The sequence below is a fragment of the Pelodiscus sinensis genome, chromosome 2 (assembly GCF_049634645.1).
Source record: "Pelodiscus sinensis isolate JC-2024 chromosome 2, ASM4963464v1, whole genome shotgun sequence".
In the NCBI taxonomy this organism is placed as follows: Eukaryota; Metazoa; Chordata; order Testudines; family Trionychidae; genus Pelodiscus; species Pelodiscus sinensis.
This window is the reverse complement of record NC_134712.1, coordinates 198,879,565-198,906,545: the sequence shown is the minus strand read 5'-3', so window position 1 is coordinate 198,906,545 and position 26,981 is coordinate 198,879,565. Positions and strand designations below refer to the sequence as shown.

At 43.3% G+C, this 26,981-nt stretch overlaps 1 protein-coding gene across 4 annotated transcripts in view; it reads right to left on the bottom strand.

Annotated features, from left to right (window-relative positions):
• TRA2A (transformer 2 alpha homolog) overlaps positions 1–26,393 on the bottom strand; it is a 49,515-nt gene extending 23,122 nt beyond the window's left edge. The window contains exons 1-2 of one of the 4 annotated variants that reach the window (XM_075922209.1): positions 26,217–26,393; positions 10,413–10,546 (exon numbers count right to left, since the gene is read on the bottom strand). In XM_075922209.1, the coding sequence (XP_075778324.1) occupies positions 10,413–10,546; positions 26,217–26,252 (170 nt within the window). In that variant the 5' untranslated portion in view covers positions 26,253–26,393. The remainder of the gene's footprint in view (positions 1–10,412; positions 10,547–26,216) is intronic. The other 3 variants (XM_075922210.1, XM_075922207.1, XM_075922208.1) reach the window with 3 other exon arrangements.
• Positions 26,394–26,981: the final 588 nt, after the last annotated feature.

Genomic DNA, 26,981 nt, shown 5'->3' with positions numbered 1-26,981 from the left:
TGTCTCCCATGATTTTCCAAACATGATAGCTAGAGGCTCAGATACCTCCTCTATCAGCTCCTTGAGTATTCATCAGGCCCTGGTGACTTGCAGGCATCTAACTTTTCTAGGTGATTTTAACTTATTCTTTTTTTATATTATCTTCTAAAACTACCCCCTTCCCACTAGCATTCACTATATTAGGCATTCCTGCAGAGTTCTCGGTGGAGACTGAAACTAAGAAGTCATTAAGCATCTCTGCCATTTCCAAGTTTCCTACTGTTTCTCCCTCCTCACTGACCAGTGGGCCTATCCTGTCCTTGGTCTTCCTCTTGCTTCTAATGTATTTATAAAAAGTAGTCTTGTTTCCCTTGATTCCCATGGCTAGTTTGAGTTCATTTTGTGCCTTTGCCTTTCTAATCTTGCCCCTGCATTCCTGTGTTGTTTGCCTATATTCATCCTTTGTCATTTGTCCTAGCTTCCTTTTTTATATTACTCCTTTTTAATTTTTAGATCATGCAAGATCTCGTGGTTAAGCCACACTCATATGTATGTGTATGCTTATATATATATATATATAAAAGCAAAATACATGAAAGTAAGTTTAAGTTACAGGTATCAAAAAATTTCACAAATTCACTATCACCACACACAATTTAAAATGGTTTAAATTCTACTTAGTGTACCTATAGATTTGAGAATTGCAGATTCCTAATAGTTTACATTTGCACTGTGTTTGATCAGTAACTCACATGGCAAAATAAACTTTTGGCATGTGAACTAGAATGTATTTTAAATTAGAGAAGAGGTTTTACAACTTACACATGCAGCATGTTAATATAAAGTGATTAGCATATATAATGATACGGAAGCTCAATATATTATGTTTTAAGAAGCAGTCTTGCACCAGCAGGGAGATCGACAGATCAAACAAGGCATTTCTATCAATCTACGACTGATATAAACTTGAGTGTACCAACAATCCAAAACTAAGGCCAAAGGACCATGCTAGTTTCTCAGTCAGGAAGGTAATTCTTTACATCATTCATGTATGTCCAGCTCTTCTCAATAAGATGGTACAAAATTGTACAAATGTGGTTTCACACACAAGTATCATAGTCACAGGTAAGGTACAAACCTCCTGGCCTAACAGTACAAGAAAAACATACTGCAACAGTCAAAGAATGCCTGACCGTTGACAGTTCAATTCATGGTCTTTTGGCAGTCATAACAGACTTGCAGCTTAACAACACCAATAAAAACTAAGCCATATTCCTTGAAAAATTTGTATAGTAATAAGGGCTACTGTTCAGACCCCAAGACAAACTGCACAGCAGACATAGATTAATGAAGTATCATAACATGGAAAAAACGTTCTTTACAACAGGTTTGGAATTATAGCTCCCCTGAAAGCATTTCATCTGGAGGATTACAGTCACCAGTTTTTGTTTAAGACAAGGGATGTCAAAAATGCATTTATATTGGTCAATATGTAACCACTGAAACTTTCAGAAGTTGCATGTTTACACTAGGAGGTGGGGGACAGGCAGGAGCCAGTGCTCACGGGGAACTGCTCCCCCCTCCCCCACTCACACTTCCGCCTGCGCAGCACAAGGGGGGCGGCATGTGGCTCTGTGGGGGCAGGCTCCTTGCGAGTACTGGCTCCCACTAGGGATGTGAAGGATTAGTTGACTATCCGATAAACAGTCGATAGGATAGTCAACTAGTCACTTCCCCCACCCTTGCTGTCTATCAGATAGAGCAGTGGTCTCCAACCTTTTTACACCCAAGATCACGTTTTAAATGTCAGGACAAGCCAAGATTCTTCGATTCTTCAAGGTATTTTTGTTCTACTGAATGCAGGGATGCATGTTGCTTCTCTAAGCAACATACATCCTCCTATCAGTAAAACAAAAATAACAGCAAAAAAGCAATTTAAAAAAAATCCCACTTTTTGTGTAATACCTTGTAGGGCAAATACACTACTTAATGCATCTTCCTAACAGGGCATGAAAGATGGTCTAAGTACAGAAGGGTCGTATTCAGTTTAGGGATGTAATAGTGCAGTGGTCCCCAACCTTTAGAAGCTCTCGGGCGCCCAGGGATGGGGCCACGCGTCGTGGGGCACGCCCAGGGCCGGCACTGCCGCCCGAGTGGGCACCGTGTTGGGGACCACTGTAATAGTGTAAGCAATTAACCCATTAGCTGATAAGCAAAAGCTTATAAATTAATGCTATAGACCAGTGGTCTCCAACCTTTTTACACCCAAGATCACTTTTTAAATCTCAGAACAGGCAACGATCTACTGCCCCACCCCTTCCTTGAAGCCCCTCCCCTTCCTTGAAGCCCCGCCCTCTCTATTCTCCTCCTGTCCATCACTTTCTATCCCCAGCCCTTACTTACACCACTCTGATAAACAGTTTATTTTTAAATTATACAATACATACTATTAAAATCACGTGTTTATAGTTATGAAATAAATAGTCTGTTTTTTATTCATGCTATTTAAATCTGAAATGAAGCATTTATAATTATACATTTTGTGGGGACAGAGTACTGTGGCTGGGGGCAGGGGAGAGGGAACAGGGTGCTGGGAAGGCAGAGGACAGGATTCTGCAGCAGGGGACAGAGTGCCAGTGGGGACAGAGTTCGGGGAGTGGGGACGGGAGTGGGGACAGAATTCAGGGAGTGGGGACGGCATTCTGTAGTTGGGGACAGGGGAGTGGGGACAGTTCTGTAGCTGGGGACAGAGTTCGGGGAGTGGGGACAGGAATGGGGACAGCATTCTGTAGTTGAGGACAGGGGAGTGGGATGCCAGTGGAGGCAGAGAGTCCCCTGCATCCCCCTCCTCCCAGCATCCCCCTCTCCCCGGAAACCAGCGTGTGCCTGCCCCGGGGCCGACCCCCAGTGAAGCCCTGCGCATGCGCCTGCCCAGGGGGCCGACCCCCCCACCCGCGCAGGGAAGCCCCGCGCGCGCGCACCTGCTCTGGGGCCAACCCCCCCCCCCGCCCAGTGCAGGAAAGCCTTGCATGCGCCTGCCCAGGGGGCCGACCCCTCCACCCGTGCAGGGAAGCCCTGTGGGCGCTTGTCCAGGCGCCAACCCCCTCCCCGCGCCGGGAAGCCCCGGGGCCAAACCCCTGTGCGCCGGAAGCCGACACTACCTCCGTCTTCTCTTGAGGTAAGTAGTGGGGTTTCTGGGGGGTGGGAGGGAAATGGGGGCTGGGCTGACAGGACGCCTCGCGAGCAACTGGTCGAGGCCTCGAGATCGACCAGTAGCTCGCGAGCGACGGGTTGGTGACCACGGCTATAGACTAAACACATTTCCCCTTCTCCCCGCACCAATAAATTTTTTAGCAGGCTGGCCAGCTGCCCAGCTCAGTTCTGGCTTGTGCTGGGTCCGGGACCTACCCCCATTGCGGCTCTGCATTTAAAGCGTATTTGGAGCCAGGTAGGTAGGCAGCCCAGCTCAGTTCCGGCTTGTGCTTGGTCCAGGAGCTCAATCTACTCCCCTTCCCCACTCCAGACGGGCTGGTTTTTAAAAAGGCTCCCCTTGTGGACCAGTTCCCACCTGGCACCCTGCACTGTTGCCTCTGATATGGAGGCAGAAGCAGACTGGCAGGAGGCTCCTCAGGCTGCTTGGCCTTGCCTCTGGGGCCCATAGAATAGTTGAGTAACCAATGAGAATTCATGAGGCTAACTGACTATTGAATTAACCAATATTTAACATCCTTAATTCAGTTCAGTTTTGTAAATACCCAACGTCTCAAAAAAAAAAAAAAAACCCAACAAAAAACCCCCACCACGTCATCTAAACAAAAATCTTCATTCCTTACAATAATTAAACTAATTTCAGAACCAATTTTCTTTGGAACCAAGCATTTTCTCTGGCTTGATTATCCCAAGATTTTTGGGGGGAAATGGCATGAAAATTAACTTTGAGCAACTGTTCTACTTAAGTTAACATTACTTGAACTACAATAGCACTTTAAGACCTCAAATGAGACTAGAGTGCCCTTTCCCTTTAGATCAGGGGTGAGTAGTGACATGAGGTGAGAATATTCTCCGAGAATGAGAATATTCTGAGAATATTCTCCAAACATTATTTCCCAAGAATTGTTGAGATTTTTCTAACGCTTTAATTCCTCTTGAAATAATATACTGAATTAAACTTTTAGAACACCCTGAATGTTAAAGAGCTTTCTTGATCATTCAAGATAGTTTGAGAACATTATAGAACGTTCCAGAATGTTATGGAACTTTCTAGAACATTCATGAGTCAGGAATTCTGACTGTTATGGAACTTTCTGGAAGCACCACAAAAAGTATATAAAGAGGCAATAACACATTTATTCTCTTTTGTGAAAGATGTAATTGTGTTTTCATCAGTATGAAAAGAAGAACTAAGCCTAAAAGTGATGTGTGGGATTATTTCCTTCATAGAACAGTTGAAGACAAAGTGTTATATGAAAGTAAGTACTGAAAGGCTGAATACATCAGAAATGCGACAAGGATGAGAAAGCATATTTCCAACTGTTTGAAGACTCCTGCTTACATCAAGGAAAAGGAAACAAAATTCTCAGAGTCCAGAAGCACATCACCTCAACCATCAACATCTAAACACTGTGATAGTGGTAGTGAACTTACATAACCACCTTCCACATCTAGTTCAGCCAAGGTGTGTCACTCTGTAAGTCGCAACTTTGATTCTATGAACGAAACTGAACACAAAGTTTTGGATGAATTTTTTGCACAAACTATATTCTCATTGAGATCGCCTCTTTCACTAGTTGAAAATGAAGACTGGATTACTTTCATGCAAAAATTAAGAACATCTTACAAGATCCCATCCAGGTACACACTTTCTAAAACTTTTGGGAGCTGAATATCAACGTATTGATGTGCTTATAAAATAAAAAATTGCTGAAGCCTCTTCTCTTGAACTGCAGTGTGATACTTGGAGCAACCGAAGAAATGAATCTGTTATAAATTTTATTATAACACCCCAACCAGTGTTTTACAAGACAGTGGCAACCGATGTTGAACGCCATATTGCTGAATATATGGCATTCTGTATGGAAGAAATAATGACAGAAACAGGCACTGAAAAATTTGGTGCCATTGTCACTGATAATGCCACAGCAATGGTGAAATCCTTATCAATGCTTACCAAAAAATACAATCACATTGCTATGTACACTTGTGCTACTCATATACTAAATTTGTTAATTGGTGACATCAGTAACTTAAAATCTGTTCAAGAAACTGAAGCTACCTGTAAAACTACTGTGAAGGAAATTAACAAATTGCAAGTTTTACAGGCTCATTTTACTGCATTTCAAAAAGAGAAAAATCAAACTTGTGCACTTAAATTGCCAGTTAAAACTAGGTGGAGTTCCATTTTATATTGTTTGAAAAGCTTATTAAAATAAAATAATGTCTTAAAATGCCTTGCTGTCCATGAAGATTTAGAGACTAAATTGAGCAAACGTACCAGGAATTCACTCCTGGATGAAGATGTATTTTGGGTACGGGTCCAAAATCTGCATGCACTGGTAAGTCCTGTTAAATGGATTACGCTGCTTGAATCTGACCAGCCAAAAATGAGCAAAGTTCCTGAATGTTTCAGGGAATTAAGCAATCATTTTGATAGGCTACTTTGCAAAAGTCCACTTACCAAACAAGAAAAACAGGATGTGATGAAAATTTTTGAAAAAAGATAAGATATGGCTTTAAAAGACATTCACTATGCTGCAAATATTCTAGATCCAAAATTCAATGGTGAGCGACTTACTAGAAATGAATACAAGTGAATCCATCGATAAATTAGTCACAAGAACATATAGCACTGATCACTCAGCAAGAGTCATTGTAGAGCTTGCAGAGTATCCTGCTAAAGAAGGTTTTTTTGGAAAATCATATGTAACGAAATCAGCTGGCTCAATAGATGCAGTAACATGATGGAAAGGTATTTGCTACGGATCAAAATTAGGGAAAGCAGCCATCAACAGGGCTTGCCAAACTGCAGCGAGCCCTGCTCACCAGCTGTGCTGTCCGCTGATCTGCAAATGCGTAGATTGCCCAACTCGGCTCTTCCGGGTTGTAATCTACTCGCCACAGGCAAGTAGATAGCATTATTTGTCGAGCCCTGGCGATCAACAACTGAATATGCCACCAACAACGGCAGCAACTGAAAGAAGTTTCAGTACTTACAGTATCATTCATAATGCAAAAAGAAACAAGTTAACACAAGAAAAGGCAGGCAAGCTGACATTCATAGCCTATAATACAGTAAACTTCCAATAATCCGGCACCTTTAGGACCCAGGGGGTGCCGAATTATCAGGTTTGCCGGACTATCGGAAGGGGAGGCTATAAGGGATCTGGGGTGAGGAGGGATGCCACCCCAGACCTCTCATAGCCCCCCGCTTCCGATAGTCTGGCTCTGCCCCAGGCGTCCCTGATTCAGCCGCTGCTGGTCAGTTTCAGCAGCGGCTGAATCGGGGACACGTGCAGCAGAGCAGCTGGAGTGCTGCTGGGTTGGTCCGGTAGCGCCGACCCTTGGCGCTGATGCTGATACTGATCAGCGGCTGACTCCAGGAAGCCCGAGGCAGAGTTGCTCTGCCCCAGGCTTCCTGGAGTCAGCCACTAGTCAGTTTCAACAGCTGCTGAATCCAGATGCCTGGGACAGAGCAGCTGGGGCGCTGCTGGGTTGATCTGGTAGTGCCAACCCTTGGTGCTGCCAGACCAACCCGGCAGCACCCCAGCTGCTCTGTCCCAGGTGTACCCAAGTCAGCCGCTGCTGAAACTGATCAGGGGCTGATCCAGGAAGCCCGGGGCAGAGCAGCTCTGCTCGGGCTTCCTGGAGTCAGCCGCTGGTCAGTTTCAGCAGCGGCTGAATCGGGGACAGCTTGGGTGCTGCCGGGTTTGTCCCACAGCCCCGAGGGGCAGCTCTATGGGACCTACCCAGCGGCACTCCAGCTGCTCTGCCCCCGGCTTCCCCAATTCAGCCGCTGGTCAGTTTTAGCAGTGGCTGAATCGGAGAAGCTGGGAGCAGAGCAGCTCCAATGGTCCAGCTGCCCGGAGCACTTCCGGGTTCCTGATGGTGCCGGACCATCAGGAGTGCCAGACCATCGGAGTTTTACTGTGTAAAGCTTCTTAAAAACCCAAATGATGCTCCGCTGAAATCCCCAAGAAAAAAAAGGAAACCGAACCAGAGAAATGAGGAAGAAGAAACTGAAGATGCTGAAGAGAAAGAAGAAGTTGAAGAGGATATGTATGAGGAAGAAGAGATAGAAATATATGGGTCAGATTCAGAAAGGGCAGATTCTGATTAGACTAGTATTCAATCCAGAAAGTTAAAAATATTTGTATCCTGCAACAGAAGGGTTGTAATAAAAGTTCTTGTAATTTAAACCTCTGTCTTTTTTTTCTTTACTTTCCCGAATTTTCATTTTAACAATTGGAAATTTTCATGATTCTTGAAGTCTTATTAAAGAAAGACATGATTATAAATAGTAAAATTCTTTAAAACCTATTTAACAAGTATTTAAGAGAAAATTCTCAAAAATTCTCACATTGGAGAATATTCTCAAGAACATTCTTGAGAATATTCTCCGAAAGTTTATTCCTCAGAATTTAACATCAGTAGGGGGTGGGTAATAATTTTTGCAGAGGCAGCCACTTTGCAAATTTTGGAAGTGGCTGCAGGACACTCCTGAAGGGGCAGAGCCTCAGGAAGAAGGGGGATGTTCCTTCTAGGTGTGACCGCGTCAGTGGAGGGAGAAGACTTGGCGTGCTCCCCACGATTGGCCTGAGGGCAGGGAAGTGGTCAACGTCTCGCTCCCTCTCCACCTGAGGTGCACAGAGTGCAGAGGGAACTGCCAGCTGTTCTGAACAGCTGTGCCCCTCTGTGCCCCTGAGGGAGGTGGAGACTTTGCACACTTCCCCATCCCCAGGTTTTGATTGGCCTGGGGGTGGGGGAACAGCAAGGCAGCCACAGGCCAGATCAAATGGTTTGGCAGCCAGATCCAGCCCACATACCCTATCTTGTCCACCCCTGCTTTAGATGATATTCACAGAACCATAGGACTGGAAGGTGACTTCAAGAGGTCATCTATTCCAGTCCCCTGCACTCATGGCACAGTGTGTGTGTGTGTGTGTGTGTGTGTGTGTGTGTGTGTGTGTGTGTGTGTGTGTGTGTGTGTGTGTGTGTGTGTGTGTGTGTGTGTGTGTGTGTGTGTGTGTGTGTGTGTGTGTGTGTGTGTGTATATACACACACACACACACACATACACATACACACACAAGATCAGTCCCTCCCACAAAGATAGCAGACCCAAAGTGATATCATTTTATATATCAAGAACAGAAGCATACAGATGTTTCTGATGTGGCCAAAGTCACACCAAAAAATCTGTGGCACAACTAGGAAAACTGAAGTCTCCTGAAACTTAAATGGACCCATGGATGAAATAGCAGAGCTCAGGACACTCCACAAATGTTCAGAGCATTGCATGTTTTCAGAGCAGAGCATTTGTGCATCTGTCTGAGAGTCAGTCTGTTTGAGAAGTCTTCCTAAATGGTAAGAGCGAGGATGACCAAATTTGATAAGAAATTTCCTCTTATCCTAATTTAAAGCAAAGTTAGGGTTTGACTGAGCCTAGAAAATGGCTGGGAATGGGAATGGGACTGTTTTCCATAACACAGAAAGGGAGAGGGACTCAATACTTAGAGTGGCCACCAAGGACAGTTGTACCAAGAATGGCACCCGGGATGGGGCTCAGCCATCTTACCTGCCACCAGACCAGGTAAGTAGCCCTGTCCCCAAGCCCTTCCCCTCCCTTGGCTGCAACACTGGAAGGGCTGGGGAGGGGGTGGAGGGTTGAGAGGAGAAGAAGGCTCTTGGTGGCCAGGAATGGACAGAATTGGGGGAGGAGGGGAGGATGGAAGGCCCCTGGCGGGGCCCCTGAGTTTTAAATTGGTACTCTAAAGATAAAGCTCAAGAGACACTGCTAAGTGCTCCGTCTCAAGCAGCGCTGTGCTACCACCCTCTATGTAACTTTCAGAGTGGCCTGAGATGAAGACAGTGTGTGACACCCAGATATTACAAATCTCTTATTACAAGTGCAGGAGTGCAGATTCACCTAAAGCAGAACACCCACATGGATACTCTTGAAGAACATGGTGTTACCTGAAAAACACTACATGTATGCAACTTTAGTGCAGACTAACTAGCAAGGCCTAATTAATGCCTAACATATTAAGTAACAGAGAGGTAGCCCTGTTAGTCTGTAACTAAAAAAATGTAAACAATGGTCCTGCAGTACCTTATAGACTAACCACAAATATGTATAGATAACATCATGAGCTTTCATGGGCACAACCTACTTCCTCAGATAACAAATTATAATTATTTTTCTATAATAGAATAATTATTAATTTGTCATCTGAAGCGGGTTATGTCCATGAAGCTCATACTATATTTTTTGTTTAGTCTCTAAAGTAGTACAGGACCATTGTTGTTTTTATGTTAAGCAACTGTCTGCATTAGGTACGTAAGTGACTAGTTGACTATCCGATAAGCATATGCTTATCGGATAGTCAACTCTACTAGTTGCTCCCCCTCCCCTTGCTGCCTCTATCATAGAGAGGCAGCAGGGGGGTGAGGGAGCAAGGGCACAGTGGGGAACTGGCAGTGCTTCCACCTTTGAAATGTAGCAAGAGCCATCAGGGATCCTGCTACATTTCAAAGGTGGAGATACCCTTATCGACTAATCAATGCAAACTGCATCGACTATTTGATTAGTTGATTAATCTAAACTTAACATCCTTAGTCAGTGTTTTCCAAATGGTGTGCCGCAGAATCCTGGGGTTTCGTGAAGTGAAAATAAGGGTTCTGTGAGAAAATTCCATTACAATGACCTTTTCTGATCTTTTAAAAAACCCTAATATTTAAGCATTTATGAATTTTATTGAAAACAATTTTCATTTGTGTTTGCCAAGATAAGTGTCCCTGTGTATGCCAGCTAATCCAGAGAGTGAGGACCATGTCACTACTCAACGCTGCATGTGCAATCAGTAGTGCGATCGCCTGCTATATACCACTGTAAATCCTCGTACTCACTCTCAGTGGTCTACTTTTTCAACTCCATATATAAGACTGTTATTAGGGGTTCTACAAAATTCTTTCAAGTTTAAAAGATTTCCGTGGCCAAGTAAAATTGGGAACAATGGTCTACATTACTGCTTTCTGTAGCCAAGGCTTCAGATAAATTTCTGGTGTTTTTCTGCTATTTATTGGGTGTAAAAAATTTCAGTATTGCGATGTTTTAATGCGTTTCTTGGTCAAAAGTGAAAATCAGAAGCTCTAGCTTTCTTACATCATACCCACGGATACACGATACAGAATTAATGTTTATCAAATTCAGTACATACCTGGATTTTGATCTTGACCGGGAGTGCGATTCAGAATGTTTGGAAGCCCTCGACGGACTACGAGATCCTGACCTGCTCTCCGATTTTACACGAGCAGGACTCCCAGCTGGAGATTTTGACTGGGAGCGAGACTCCTAACAAAAAAGATAGTATTACAAATGGTACTGGTCACATAAATGCCTAGCTCCTAACATTTAAAGTACCGTAATTATATTATTTGATTGCTCCTGAAAGACAAATGGTTAGACGACTCCCTCCAGAACAATTTTCAGTCTGTTAACCCACTGTTAATACTGTATGCTTTCCTCAAATAATTCCCTACTTGAACCAGATCACCAATTCTCTATTAACTAAGTAATCATGCAAATTCATCTACAACTTGATCATACAGACACTGGAACATAAACCATACATTTACTTAACCTAGGACCCATTCATTCTTCCAGATTCTTTTAATTCTACTTCACTCTTGCTTTCTACTTTTCTTCATTCTTCATTGAGTTTTTCATTTTTCATACTTCGTGTATTCTTCCCCAATTCAAACAATTCATTATAGCCTTAAAAAAAACATTCAAGTGCTTCTATCTGACCAATCTTCTGTTCAATTTTTTCCCCCATTCAATTTTAATTTTCTGATCTTTAATACTTTTCATTAGCCTTCTTTTATCTTGATTTATCTTCCACATTCTTGGAAAAAACTCTTCAATCTCTTCACGAACATTAACCTTAATGGAAAAAGAACATTTAGTATATTTAAGCACTAGGGATTATAAAACTCTGCTGGAGTTCAGAATGTTATCTACCAAAATTGAAAAGCCAGCAGGTAAAGTGCAAGTAACTATGTTATAAAAACAATTAAAAAAAATCTTTAAAGTTGTATTATTTCTAGGTTCTGACAATGAGTTTACTGATTTTCTCTAAAAGTTTCAAAGCTGCCCTCCTCCCCTTTCAAATTCTATAATTATCCTTAGTTTTAGAACTTCTACAATATACAGGCATGTACTAAAAAGTAATTTGCACAAATATTAAGATGTTCTGGTGCAAAATGCGGATTTTTCATAAATATGAAATTTGCACTTTGATATTAAATCTCTCAAATGCTAGTCTTATAAGCTTTCTTAAGCCATATTAGTTCACTAGAACATTAAAGTAGAGCTTTCCCACTCAAAAAAATATCTGTCATGTACATAGATATGTACAGGGCCCAAACGAAACCTCAAGTTAGAGATTCTCTAATTATTTTCTTCTCCTTACTGTTATTCTATTTTCCTTGAACACTAATCTCATACTTAAAGTAAAATGACTATTCTAGTACAAAGCAACCCAATAAGGGCCATTTTTACTTATATAAACACACACATGAGAAATAATCAGGAAAACAAGCAAACAGAGCAGGCTAGGACTTTTTTTCTACAATATTGGGGAGCTTGGCAACATGGGTTAAATTTGCTAACTATAAATGTTTACATCTGGAAATGTATTAAATATGCACAAATAAAATTTAAACATGAAAGCATAGCAAGCCTTCCCCCACCTTCAATATTGTTTTCCTTTTGTTACATTTTGCTTTACTAACTCTGTTTCTTCATCTTCTAATCTTACGGCCCATTTACAAATCCATCTCTCATTCTGCAGAGAACACTATGAAGTTCTTAGTGCCTTTTCTCCTTTAAGGAGAGTTTCCCTTGTTTTTTCATAAGTACTAAAATGACAAGATTAGTAGAAATAGATGTTAAAATTATCTACTGAGCCTCATAAGATGCAACCTTAGCAAGCTTCCCCAATACCTCTACAAGAAGAGAAGGAAGGGTCAGCTACATTCAGACTGCTATTTATTTATGACCTATGGAACATAGTATAAATTAAGGACTACATACTCCCCACAATATGCAACACAATGTCCTCTGATGCCCATGTGAAGCTTTTACAGAGATCAAGAGAAGATGGTAGATTTATGTATTAGCAAACCTTATGCTATTCCATGCTTTATTCATACATCCAGAGAGCCCTCTGGAAACACACTCCCTTTTAGGCTCACAACTATTCTTCCTTTCCTATTCTCTCTACTCTATTTCTCTGTCCTTTCATTGTCTTTGAGACTCCTTCTATTCATTCCTCTATAACTTTATTCCCTGAAGCAATTCCTAAACCTTACAGAAATCATTCCCACTGCCTTACTCATTAAAAGTGACCAGCAATTAAACTGACATATCAATCAAATTAAAAAGGGGAAGGAAGTTCTTCCTTTGAGTCCCTGTTTCAGACTATCCACACACTCAGGAAAGCACCACTGCATTAATTACACTGTTCACATTTTAAAGGTTTTCTCTACAGGTATGATTATGCAGAATCAATTAGAAAACTTAAAAGCTACCTCAATGTGTCCTATGGGTCACAGTTTCTTGGGGGCCAGGTGTGACCCATAGGCAATATATTATGACACCTCTGGCATAAGAGGTTTTAATTCAGTATTCCTACCAATTCTAACTTAAAAATTCTGCTGACATTGCCAGCAAGTTTTCTAATTAGTGCCAAATTAACATCAATGTGTCTGCTGAATATTTTAAAGGAAACACCACCTCATTTCATGTCAAATTGTCATCCATTTGTTTTACTTTTTTATAAATTATTTGTGTGCAGCTAGAACAGGTTAAACTAACAAGACAGTTAAACTGTTTCAATTTTCAAGTGGCAGAGAGAAACTGGTCCTTACAAGTCTCAAATCTCTTCAAATTAATAACAACTTGAGATATGGATTGCAGCTGGGGAGACAGCTATGATCTGTTGCATATTCGATGTCAGTGACAGGCATTAGAACGTAAGAACAGCCATACTGGGTGAGACTAAAGGTTCATCTAGCCCTACATCCTGTCTGACAGTGGCCAATGCCAGATGCCCCAGAAGGAGTGAACAAAACAAGGAATCATCAAGTAATCCCTTCTCCTGTCACCCATTCCTAGCCTCTGACAGAAGCTAGGGACACCATTCCTACCCATCCTAGTTAATAGCTATTGATGGACCCAACCTCCATGAATGTATCTAGTTCTTCCTTGAACCCTGTTAATGTCCTTGTCTTTAGTTTTGTATTCATCTGCTCCCTATTCATTTCATTTGGTGACCCCTAGAGTTCTTAATATTATGGGACAAATAACTTTTCCTTATTCACTTTTTCCATACCAGTCATGATTGTATAGAACTCCATCACATCTCCACACTAGTCTCATCTTTTCTAAACTGAAAAGTCCCAGTCTTTTTAATCTCTCTTCATATGGGACCCGTTCAAAACCCCTAATAATTTCTGTTGCCCTTTTCTGAACCTTTTCCAACACCAATATATCTTTTTTGAGATGAGGAAACCACATCTGTATGCAGTATTCAAGATGTGGGAATAACATGGTTTTATATAGAGGCAATAAGATGTTTTCTGTCTTATTCTCTATCCCTTTTTAAATGATTCCTAACAATCAGTTTGTTTTGACTGTTGCTGCACGAGTGGATGTTTTCAGAGAAGTATCCACAACGACTCCCAAGATCTCTCTACTTAGTTATAGCTAAATTAGTCCCCATCATTTTGTATGTATAGTTGAGATTAATGCACATTGGGGAAAAATACTTTACATTTATCAACATGAAATTTCATTCACAGTCAGTTTTCTGATGCAACATAGAACATCACTCCCACAGAACTTCGAAAAAAGTATTGAAAGAATCTGTATAATGGATTTAAGATAAATTCTTCCTACCTGCGGCCTTTTGCTGAACTAGATCAGATTTTCAATCCCTGGTGAGCTACATAATATGGAATGAAATCTTCTGTTGGGAAGGATTTCTTCCCAGAGATCTCACCATTGTTATCCTCTTTCCCTAACCACTCTTTTTCATCCCCCAAAACCAATGTGGTATCTTTAAAGTTTTGCCATATACAACACAAACAGAACATAGTGATTTCTTACACAAGCATTTTATAGGATGGATATAAGCCACAAGCCCCATTCTGTGTTGTCCTACAATATAATCCCTGTCCTGGAAAGTAAGACTTTTTCCTTAACACACAATTTTTAATAGACAGGAAAAAAGTCTCCCAGCATGATCTGAATTGTCTATGCAGCTACTAGGTCATAATTATAAAAAGCACACCAAAAACAAGGACTTGTTTACATTTAAGCAATCAATTATTCAACTGGTCATACAGAAGTGATGGAAACACCAACATGTCCATTCTCACCTCCCTAACTTGGTTTACATTTTCCCCTTTCATCCACATTCATGACAACAAATCCTAATTTCATGTCGCCACCTTGCAGAGCCAACACTACCGACACTAGCGACAAGGAGTCCTGTAGCACCTTATAGACTAACAGACGTATTGGAGCATAAACTTTCGTGGGCCAAGAACCACTTCGTCAGATTCATGTAGTGGAAATTTCCAGAGGCAGGTATAAATATGCAGGCAAGAATCAGGCTAGAGATAATGAGGTAAATTCAATCAGGAAGGATGAGGCCCACTTCTAGCAGTTGATCTGGAGGTGTGAACACCAAGAGAGGAGAAACTGCTTTTGTAGTTGGCCAGCCATTCACAGTCTTTGTTTAATCCTGAGCTGACGGTGTCAAATTTGCAGGTGAACTGCAGCTCAGCAGTTTCTCTCTGAAGTCTGGTCCTGAAGTTTTTTTGCTGCAGGATAGCTACTTTTAAATCTGCTATTAAGTGTCCAGGGAGATTGAAGTGTTCTCCTACAGGTTTTTGTATATTGCCATTCCTAATATCTGATTTGTGTCAGTTTATTCTTTTGCATAGGGACTGTCTAGTTTGGCCAATGTATATAGCAGAGGGGCACTGCTGTTACACGATGGCGTATATTACATTGGTAGATGTGCAGGTGAATGAACCAGTGATGGTGTGACTGATCTGGTGAGAACTTGCTTCAGGTTGGCGGGCTGTCTGTGAGAGAGGACTCCCAAGGCCTGAGAAAATGAGGGATCATTGTCCAGGATGGGCTGTAGATCACTGACGATGCGTTGAGAGATTTTAGATGAGAACTGTAGGTGATGGCCAATGGTGTTCTGTTGGTTTCTTTGTTGGGCTTGTACCGCAGCATGAGGCTACTGGGTACACGTCTGACTCTGTCGATCTGTTTCCTTATTTCCTTGTGTGCGTATAGTAGTTTCAAGAATGCTTGTTGAAGACCTTGTAGCTGTTGGTCTCTGTCTGAGGGGTTGGAGCAAATGCGGTTGTACCTCAGTGCTTGGCTGTAGACAATGGATCGTGTGGTGTGTCCGGGATGGAAGCTGGAGACATAGCGGTCAGTAGGTTTTCGGCATAGGGTGGTGTTTATGTGACCGTCACTTATTTGTACCATGGTGTCCAGGAAATGGACCTCCCGTGTAGACTGGTCCAGGCTGAGGTTGATGGTGAGGTGGAAGCTGTTGAAATCATGGTGGAATTCTTCCAGAGTTTCCTTCCGATGGGTCCAGATGATGAAGATGTCATCAATGTAGCATAGGTGGAGAAGGGGTGTGAGTGGACAAGAGCTGAGGAAGCGTTCCAGGTCAGCCATAAAGATATTGGCATATTGTGGGGCCATGTGGGTGCCCATAGCGGTACATCTGACGAAGTGGGTCTTTGCCCACGAAAGCTTATGCTCCAATACATCTGTTAGTCTGTAAGGTGCTACAGGACTCTGTCGCTTTTGCAGATCCAGACTAACACGGATACCCCTTTGATACTTGACTGCCTACACTGATTTCTATTTACACTAAGGATTGATAGACTTTAAGGTCAGAAGGGACCATTATGATCATCTAGTCTGACCCCCTGCACAGTGCAGGCCACAGAATCTCACCTACCCCTCCCAGAATAATCCTCTCACTTACATATCAGATATTGAAGCCTTCAAATACTTTGAAGACCCCAAGATGCAGAGAATCCTCTAGCTGTGATCTGTACCCCTTTATTTCCTTAAAATAAAGATGTGGACTCATATCTGACTGCTGCTTAAGCCAGTACATATCCAAGTCTTGAGAAAAGTGTACTTACACCCCCTCACTTTCCACCCAAACATCTCCAAAGTGTGTCGGATATTCGTTTGACAAGCTCATTCTAAGAACCCCACTTCTGAGATACGACATTAAAAAAGATAAAACCAGAAATAGTAGTGTGTGCATGAAGAGAAGAATAGGGGAGGAAAATTAATTCTATGAAACTTCGTTATGGCTAGGTCTCAGAATAGCCCCATAACAAATTTCAGTATGTTTGCCTTGATTAACCCCCCCCCCCTCACCCGCAGATATTATATGTAGAACAAAGAAAAAAAATCAGACTTCTATGTAGTCACTTTACTTATAAGAGTTTCATATACATTAGGATTTTAATTTGATGAAAAGTCTTGTAAATTCTACCTTCACCATCCCAACCACACTTAAAACTTCCACTGAACCAGTCTTACACATGTTACTATTCTCAAAAGTCTTTTCCTAGTACAAGCATAAGTAGCAAAGACTGACAGTTCTGATAATACACAATGCTGTTCTTACTTAGCCAGGAAAAAGGAGTACCACAGCCTGGAGTAGTATCGTGAGAGGATTTTTTTTGTTATTGCTGGGGAGTAGCAACATGCTCAGTGCTAGACAAAAGACAGGGGTAAATACAAGGGTGTAGCTTGCATCACTTGCTGGATATCACCCCAAATCAGTTGAGGGATAAACATCAAGGGTCTGGTTAGGGATGTAAGCGACTCTCGACCATCTGATAAGCATACGCTTATCAAATAGTCAATTAATGACTCAACTAGTTGCATTCCCCCCCTCCACACACACTTGCTGCCTCTATCAGAGAGAGGCGGGGGGGGGGGGGGGGAGAGGGGGAATCTTAAAAGCCAGTTTCCCCCAGCAACATGCTTGACGGGAATGGGCAGGGGCATAGCGGGGAACTGGTGGGGCTTCTGCCTTTGAAATGCGAGAACGGGAAAGGAAAAATAAAAAGCGACATGACCAGAAAAGGGGTTTTGTGGATTTTGACAGCAGCCTGAGCCTGTAGAGTTAGATAAAACTTCTACAGCAGGCATGTCCAAAGTCCGGCCCGCGGGCCAATTGCGGCCCGTGTTCCGGTTTAATACGGCCCCACAGGTAATTTGGCAATATCTATCTTTTATGGCCCCCAACAAATCCATATGTATTGAGATGAATACATTGTAAAATCTCAGTTAATGTCAGTTGGTCTAAATCAGTTATAAATATATTTGGACACAACATGTATACTTGGTGTTATGTTCCTGTTCATATTTTTTGAACTTAAAAGTTGACAGACAACCTTTATTACCAATAATATGTACTATACTTTACAATGTTCCTGACATATATTTCAGCTTCCTGGATTTTTTTTTCGTCTGGCCTTCAGATATGAAAGGCAGAGTGATTTAACACCAGTTTAGATTTGTCATCCATGTGACGAAATGAAAAGTATGCCGTTTGCAATAAGCTTTGCATAGTTAATTTGCATTTAATTTTAATGGTTCAAAGAATGTCAGGCAAAATGGTCGGCCCTCACGCATGTTCACTTAATCAAATCTGGCCCTCTTTGAAAAAAGTTTGGACACCCCTGTTCTACAGGATAACATCAGTTAGAAAAGTCCCTTCAGTCACAATTATTAACTCAGGGATCAACTGGAATGCCTTGCTACAGAATATGGATAACTTTGCTCTAAACGAAGCCCATTTCTTAAAGGCTATTTACCCCATATTCTATGAAGAGCTTAAAAAATATCAAAATATAAGAATGCAAATCCTATAATAATGATATGGGTAAATCAAGTTGTTTACATACAAGTATTTCAACATATTTAAAAATCTCAGAGGGATAGCTGTGTTAGTCTTTAACTTAAAAAACCCACAAGTAATTCTGTGACACCTTAGAGACTAAAAATATATGTATAGTATCATGAGCTTTTGTGGGCAAAACCCACTTCAGAGATCATCTCATCTGAAGAAGTGTGCTCATGAAAGCTTATGATACTATATATATTTTTTTAGTCTCTAAGGTGCCACAGGACTACTCTTTTTTTAAATGAAAATGCAACATATACAGGAGCAAGATGAACAGCTGCCAACAAAGGAAATTTGCCAATTATATGGTAAAAAAATACTGAAACATTCAACTCACATTGTTCAAGAGTTACTTGATTATCAATAGAAAGCCCTTACTACCTAGTGTTCAAAAAAATTAACTGGAGCTAAATGAGTACTCCTCTATCAGGTAAAAAAGGTAGGAACAAATCTAATTTTTGGAAACATCACAGTCCTACTGGCTACAGTGGCATGTATTAAAAGATGTTAAGAGGCGGGTAACTGAACAATCATGTTGTCAATACAAATTGTATCTACTACACAATTAGTTGATAAGGGAAGATGCTCTGTCTAGGCTCACACAGTCCAGGAACTACCCCTGCTGTGGCTCTGCAGTTTAAATGTAGGAGGAGCCGGGTGCACAGTCAGAGGTTGCTTTGCAGCAACCTCCTTTATCCCCCCCCCCAAACACACACACACACACACACACACACACACACACACACACACACACTGCTGTGGAAGGACAAGCATTATTGCAGAGATGGTGCTTAGAGGAACTGGCTTTCAAGCCAGCTCCCATTTCACCTCACCTTGCTGCCTCTGATACAGAGGAATTTGCTTAAGCTTATTAGCCTTTAGCGTAAACTTATTGGGTAAGCTTATCCGGTAGTCAACTACTCGCTTACATTCCTAGCATGGATAGTCATCTAGGAACTACCAACATCAGGAACAAACAGAAAAACAATATGCAGACACCAAATTAATAAAAAATGTTATCTTCCTTTTTCATACTCAAACTCAGACCATGGGATTATCAGAGCATTTCTCAAAGAGCTGTGCGACTACCCATATGTGAAAACTGCCATTGCCAACGCCAAACGCTGAAACAGAGTATGTCCACATTGCCATCCTCTAAAATTCTTGGAGGAGTATCTGGCATCTACTGAGACAGAACATTCTTCCAGGCAGTTTGCTGCGATTCCTTTCACAATTTATCTGATCCAGCATAGGGATGTTAATGAAATTATTTTTAAGTAAACATGTAACCACTGAAATTTTCAGCCGTTACACATTTACACGCCGGCAACAGGTGGCTCCCCACCACACACTGGTGTCTGCCTGTAACCATGCACAAAGGAGTCTGCCTGTAACCATGCACATTAACAGTTAACCGTGTAAATGGTTACACTTCCACTTCCCTAATCCAGGAAAGTACTTAAGCATGTAACTAACTACATTGACTTCAAATGACACTGCTCGTGAACTAAAAGCTACATACGCAATTAAGCACTTTATTGAATTGTGGCCAATATTAGGGTTTGTATCGAGTAGGGAGAGATGTCAATTAAAAATCCCAAGGCACTGACATGAAGATGAGAAAAGATTTGACTACTACTACTTTGACCTGGTGAAAAACTGAATACTAATTCTTACAACATACAATCTGTCGCTATTTGACTAGTAAGGTAAACAACTTCTGAAGATATCATTTTAGGAAAAGAATCCCAGTTATATATGTCTAAATGAATGGTTTTATTGGTTATGTATGAGAAGACTACAGGAGCTGAGTAAATGGTAGTAATGTGCTTTTAACGTATTCCCCCTGCTGAGTATAGGAAGTTTTCAGGGTGAAATAACAAATAGAAGTATATTCACCTCTTTGAAAACAAACAAAAAGTATATTAAAAGTTAAAAAAGGATTAGGAATTCTCGTGGAACCCTTACTTTCACTTGACAGAATCCCGGGGTTTGGCGGAGCACTATTTAGGAAACACTGATCTAGATCAGTGGTCCCCGACATGGTGCACGCGGGCGCCATGGCGCCCACGGGGGCATTCGTGTGCGCCCGCCAAGTGCTCAGGGCTGGCCTGGCCCTGGGCACGTAGCGCATGCATGGTGCCGCAGCTGGCCCCGGGCGCATGGTGCACAGTGAGCGCCTGCCCCGGGGAGCGCTGCGAATTGGCCGCCCGCGCTCTGGGCGCGCGGCGCTTGGAGGCGGCGCCGGCCCCGGGCGTGCGGCACTTGGGGGGGAGCTCCGGCCCCAGGCGTGCGGCGCTTGGGGGGGGGGGGGGGGCGCGCCGGCCCCGGGCATGCGGCGCTTGGGGGAGGGGGGGGGCGCGCCGGCCCCGGGCATGCGGCGCTTGGGGGAGGGGGGGGGGGCGCGCCGGCCCCGGGCATGCGGCGCTTGGGGGAGGGGGGGGGGGGCGCGCCGGCCCCGGGCATGCGGCGCTTGGGGGGGGGGGGGCGCGCCGGCCCCGGGCATGCGGCGCTTGGGGGGGGGGGGCGCGCCGGCCCCGGGCATGCGGCGCTTGGGGGGGGGGGGGGGGCGCCAGCCCTGGGCGCGCGGCGCTTGGAGGTGGCCCCACCCCCGGGCGTGCTGATATGGGGGGCCCTGCACCCTGGCGCCCAGCAGGTGAACAGCCACGCCCCCTGGTGCCCGGCAACCTCCAAAGTTTGGGGACCACTAATCTAGGTCAATGTTTCTCAGCCTCTGGGTTTCGACCCAGGAGAAGGAGGGGAAAGGATAGTCAAGAAATGAGTTATGAAGAGTCACAAGTGCAGGGACAGTAGTAGGGGGTGGCAATCAGGGCAACTGTCGGGACCCATGCCATGGGTAACATGCTTCAGCCCAAGGTGGCAGGGCTTGGGCTTCAGATAAGAGTTACAAGTGAAAAATAGTTTCAAGTATCACGCTAAAAGTGTAAGTACAATATTTATATTCCAATCTATTCTATAATTATACTGTAAAAATTAGAAAGTAAGCAATTTTTCAGCATTAGTGTGCTGTGACACTAATTTTGTAAGCAAGTAGTTTTCAAGTGAGGTGAAATGTGAGGTCTGCAAAACAAATCATATTCTTGAAAAGGATACAGTAGTCTGGAAAGGTTAAAAACACTGTCTTCGCATATAGTCTATACTAGGGATGTTAAATTTAGATTCATTTACTAATTGAATAGTCGATGGGATTTCCATTGACTATTTGATTAGTCTATAAGGGCACCTCCGCCTTTGAACGGTAGCAGTTCAAAGCAGAAGTCCTGCAGGGAGCACAGAGCTTCCTTTAGAAATGTAAAAGAGCCCCATTAGTGGGGGACTCCTCTGGCCCCAGCCTTTGAAAGGTACAAGAACCGCAGTGGGGCTCTTGTACATTTCAAAAGCAGAATCACAACAGAAGCAGTGCAAGCAGAGAGTGCTTCAGTCCCTGCTCATGCGCTTTTCACTGTGCCTCTACCTCCCCTGCCACCCACAGAGACAGTGCTGTGGGGAACCGGCTTTTAAGCTGGCTCTCCCCAGCACCAGCTCCTGCTCTCCCTCCTTTGCTGCCTCTAGAGAAAGGTAGCAAGGGGAGGAAGCGACTAATAACATCCCTAGTCAACTATCTGATAAGCTTCTGCTTACTGATAGTCAACTAGTCTCTTCAATCCCTAGTCTATACACTGCTTTGGAAAACCTCACTATGAAGCTACATCACTGGATGCAGAGAACATGTTGGTAATGACAACAAGCTGAACACAAAGGAAACGAAGACTCAGAGTTTGTTTAAATTCTCTGTAATTTAGTACTAAATCACGCAAGTTTTGCATAAGATGATTAGGCCCATATTCTTTATTTCACACTGAAAACATCCCTTATGCAGTAGAAGGAATAGATTAAAACCACATCACTACAATTTGTTCACTCCGGTTGTCTTCTCATACATAATATATAAAACCATAGATATAGACATAGATAACTTTCTAGTGAAGTAGTACTCCCTGAAACAAGGAAGGCCTCTCTGCCTGAGACAGGGCAAACAATCTTACTTACAGTGTGAGGAACCAAAGGTAATCAAGGCCAAACTGGAGTTACCAGAATGAAATAGTCCTTTCCTGAATACATTAGCCTAGGGTATGAGTGGAAAGACGTATAAACCAGACTGAAATATTGGTTTATAAGGAATATGGCAACAAAAATCCACTTGACAATCTGGTATCACCTGGAAGATGGAAAAGGAAGGCTTCGTTTTAATATTGCAATTAGTAACCATCACCATATTCTCTTGGGAAGGTCTTTGTGTAGCTTGCAAGATCAATTAGCACCTTCACTGAAAAGGTGAGAATATTTACTCTTAATAAAGGCTGCCTTTATATATTTATCCAAAATATCAGGCATTCAACAGTTTTAGTCACTCTGATTAAAAATCCTTTTCAAATTGCTCAGCTTTCATCTCTTGGCTCTAGTAGGGTCACCATTTCACTAGCTCCCCAGTGTCTTTCAGAACAAAGGTGTACATCACTTTTAATTAAAAAAAAAAAAAAACCCAGGATTTCCCCCCTCCCCCAGGTCACCCTTTAAGAGAGGCATCAACTTGGAATCTATTCAACAAAATAATTTTAAATAGCTTCAATTGCAATAAATACAAAGAGATGGAAATTATTTTCCTAATAAGATATGTCACAACTCAGCTTCCATACAAGTATAAATACATTCCCCCCCCCCCCCCCAACCAACACACATATTTTCTATCAGGAATGTTAAAACATGTTTTATTTTTGTAAACGTGTAATCAATGACATTTACAGCAGTTACACGTTTACACATCCGGGGTCAGGCAGAAGCAGGCTTTCAATTGGCATGGGCAAGCTCATACCTCCTTTCCCTACCCTGCCAGAGGCAGTGGGGGAAGGGGCAGGTGTGGCACAGGTGGCTCCTCAGAAGCTGGTACATGAGGGGATCCGGATTCCCACACACACCAGTTCCCACTTCCCCCAAGCCCGCCTCTGATACAGAGGCAGAGAGCTGCGTGTAACTGTTAGGATCGTTTGAGTACATGTTCACATACCTAATATATATGAACTATAATATTCTATATCCTATCAGTAATAATTATAAGCATTGGCCAACATGTTTACTAGTTCAAGCTCTGGAGACACATTCCCATCATAGTATGTCTCCAGAAGGCTAAAGAAAACTGTGACAAATGCTAGAAAATCTTATTTTTTATGCACTATAATATCACTGTTGGTTATTGGACCTTAGCTAAAATCAGCAGAAGCAGTTTAGGGCTGCACCATACTTTTTTATTTCACTTGGTCATATTTTTCCCTAACTACTTGACTTGATTAAGCATCTCTAACCTTTTTACAGCACCTCGTGCTCAATTAACCATTTTTAAAATTTCTATTACTTACCTAAGCGTTCAATAAGGTGACAGTGGTATTTCCATGACCATAACAATTTTAACACAGTCTCTCTCATGGTCTATTTTTTTTCTGATTGAATGCCTCAGACTTCATGTTGTTAAAATCCAATCAACATAAAAAATCAGTTTACTTCAGCTTAGATCTTATGTAGGCCTATATTCTTACCCCAAGATTTCCCAATTTTGTGGCTTTGCAAACCACATTTATCTTTAGTGGATGTGTTCCAGCCTACCATGTGTATAGGTAAGACACTCCCAGAAACAAAGTCTTACTGATTATACAGGGAGAGTAGTATTTAAACTGACTGTACATAAAATGCTGTCAAATGCAAAGTGATAAAGCTATCAAATTATTTTTCTAATCTAGTCCACAACATTTTTTAAACTACTGTAACTTTATTGTAGCCAGACTTATGACATCCACAACTGTGGTAATTCAGCTCAATTCACATAATTTTTTAACACAATAACATGTTCAGAAAAACATGCATCAAAGATACATGACAATTAAAGCATGGCTGGCTGGTTGGGCTGAAATACTGAAGAACACATACTTAACTAAGCAGCACCATACTTTAATGTTATTTTAATTAACTTTAACTGACTTTTGTTGGATTTGGGAAAGTGTTCAGCAGATGAATCTTCAAAATCATTCACAATCAAAAATGCAAGACACAGATAACAAGATATATAGATTTTATTTTGTATAAAAAATATTTATACAAAAGAAAACCAGATAAAAATAGTGTAAAAAAGAATTAATGTTTGTGACTGTTCATGCATATCAGAACAGAAAACAAAGTAAACATATCACTAATTTTCTCTGCCATGTGTTCAGCTGCATGGAAAACCATAAAATGGAAAATACACTGCTGCTTAAGAAATTTCATCACTGAAAATAAAGTGGGTACTCCAAAAAGAACTAAAGTAAGACTAATGGCACACGCTGATGCTGACGAGTAAACTTTTCCCTCTAAAATAGAGGTGGGATCAACTGCAACAGCAGTCACAAGAAGCCCAGCTTCAAAAATGCTCAGGTTCTGAATACTGTAAGTTATTCTCCCCTTTTAACATCAGGCAGTGGAAAACAGTAAATCTAAAGCTCATCAATTTTACCATCTCCCCAAAAACAACGGATCTGTCCAGGAAACTTAACAAGAATATTAAACCAAAGAAACTGATGTGAAGATATATTTCACATAATAAAAATTCATGGTTAAGCTCCTACTCCAAGAATGTAATAAACTGTAAAGAATTACTGACAAGTAAGCATGTTTGTTGTAGCCCAAGTTGTGACTTTCACCAGAATAATCCACACCAGAACTGTTTTTGTCTACCTCACCTGAGGAAATGGCAGCCAACTGTATAGCAGAGTATGGTGCTTCCAGCATAGGGATTATTTTTATTTAGTTACACAAGTAGCATTATTTCAGTAGACACACTTGTTGAAACAACAATGTACTGTCAGAATTTAACTGGTCATTTCTCTAGGCAGCATCACGCTGCTGCAAAGCTGCTCTTTCTGGTTCATCAGAAAAGGTCATACAAATCCTCTGAAGTTCTCTTCAAGAGCAACTCTTGAGAGGACTCCAAAGGTTTCCTACAATATAAAATAGGTAAACAGGGATGGAAAGAGGGCAGTAACCACTTGGACATGAACATCCGTCCCATATTTCAAATAGTTCCAGTTTCGAATTCTTGCCTTTGTTCATCACTAAAACGAATAGGGACCAGTCACACGTGTACATAAAGACTGCAGCAACCATTAGGGGTGATTGAAGCGCTCAGCCTAAACAGGCCAAGGGCCACCACACCCAGCATGTGGCACATGTGGGAGAGCAGGAATACAAACGATCATCGGTGAACTATACAAGAAAGTGAGAGACACCCCCCCGGTGACATCGGGAGTCTGGCTCATAGGAAATCCACGGCCTATCGGAAGAGAAAGGCTCGGCTTGCCAGGCGGGCTCGCCACTTACCCTCCCCTAGAAGTTATTCTCCACGCTCCTCAGACAGTGACACTGCCCGTCTCTCACACAGGCGGAGCCATTAACTGCCCGCCAAAGAAAGCGCAACTAGACCCGCCCTGACACGTCGGGATCCCCCGCGCCCCAAGGGCAGGCACAACCCCGCCTCCAACGCCCGGGTTCCGGGTAGAGGGGCTCCAGGGGCGGGCTCTCGTGTAGCGGGGGGCTCGCGGCGGGCAAACGGGGCTCGAAGCCACCGAAGGGCTCCGCGCTGTCAGGAAGAGAGACCGGCAGGCAGCGGGGCTCACCGCCCGCATCGAGGAGGGAGAGCGGCGGCGCCAGCTCCCCAGCGAAGGAACCGTGGCGAGGCGGCGAGTAGAGAGGGAAGGTGTTGGGCATGGGGGGGGGGGGCTCGGAGAGCGGCTCAGCGCAGAGCCCGCCAGGCGGGGGAGAGTTAGCGGGAGCCATCTTAGTGAGACGCTGCTGCGCCACCCGGGCAGCCGACAAGACGCGCTCCTCCTTCCCCCCACTCACGCCCTGGAGGGCCGGGCCGGCCTCCCCCCCCAGCACAGCCCGGGCGGGGTCGCCACTCACCCTCCCCTCGAAGTTATTCTCCTCCACGTCGCTCATGGTGGCGGTGGCTGCGGCTCAGCAAACTGGGACGTGAGCCCCGGGTAGCGGCCTCCCTCCCCGCACAGCCTCCGGAGCCGTCCAGCAGGCAGCGACAGCAGCGCAAAATGGCGCCTCGGCCGCCTCTGCGCCCGACACTGCGCGGGGGGCGGGACCGCCCCGCCAATCACAAAGGAGACGCCGCCGCCGGGACTGGGCCGCTGTGCGGGCGGGGGAGGAGAGGGCGCGGTCCCGGCCCGCTCTTCGGCGGGGGCGGGCTCTGTCCTCATTTACCCCGTCTCCTTAGCGGCGCGCAGCTCACAGTGTTTGCCACCAGGGGACTCGTGTCTGCAATCCCCAAATACACACACACACACACACACACACACACCCGCTATAAACCGCCTCCCTCCACTACACGCACCCATGTGTAGGACCCCTCTACACACGTACACAGACAGAGCCCATAGCATCACGAGCCCCCTTCACACAGCACCCAACAGTGTGTATAATCCCCCCTCCGCCCACAGTGGTGTGTACAAGCCCCCCTGAACGTGCACTGGTGTGTATGAGTATGCCCCCAAAATAAAGTGGTGTGAGGAGGTGCCCGCTGGCACATGATACCGGTTACCTTACATCAGTGGTTCTTAATCTTACAGCAGCCGACACTCCTTTGGTTCTCAAAATATGTTCTCACACCCCTTATTAAAAATCGTTGAAGAAGGTCAGTTTTAAACCTAAGATATATAA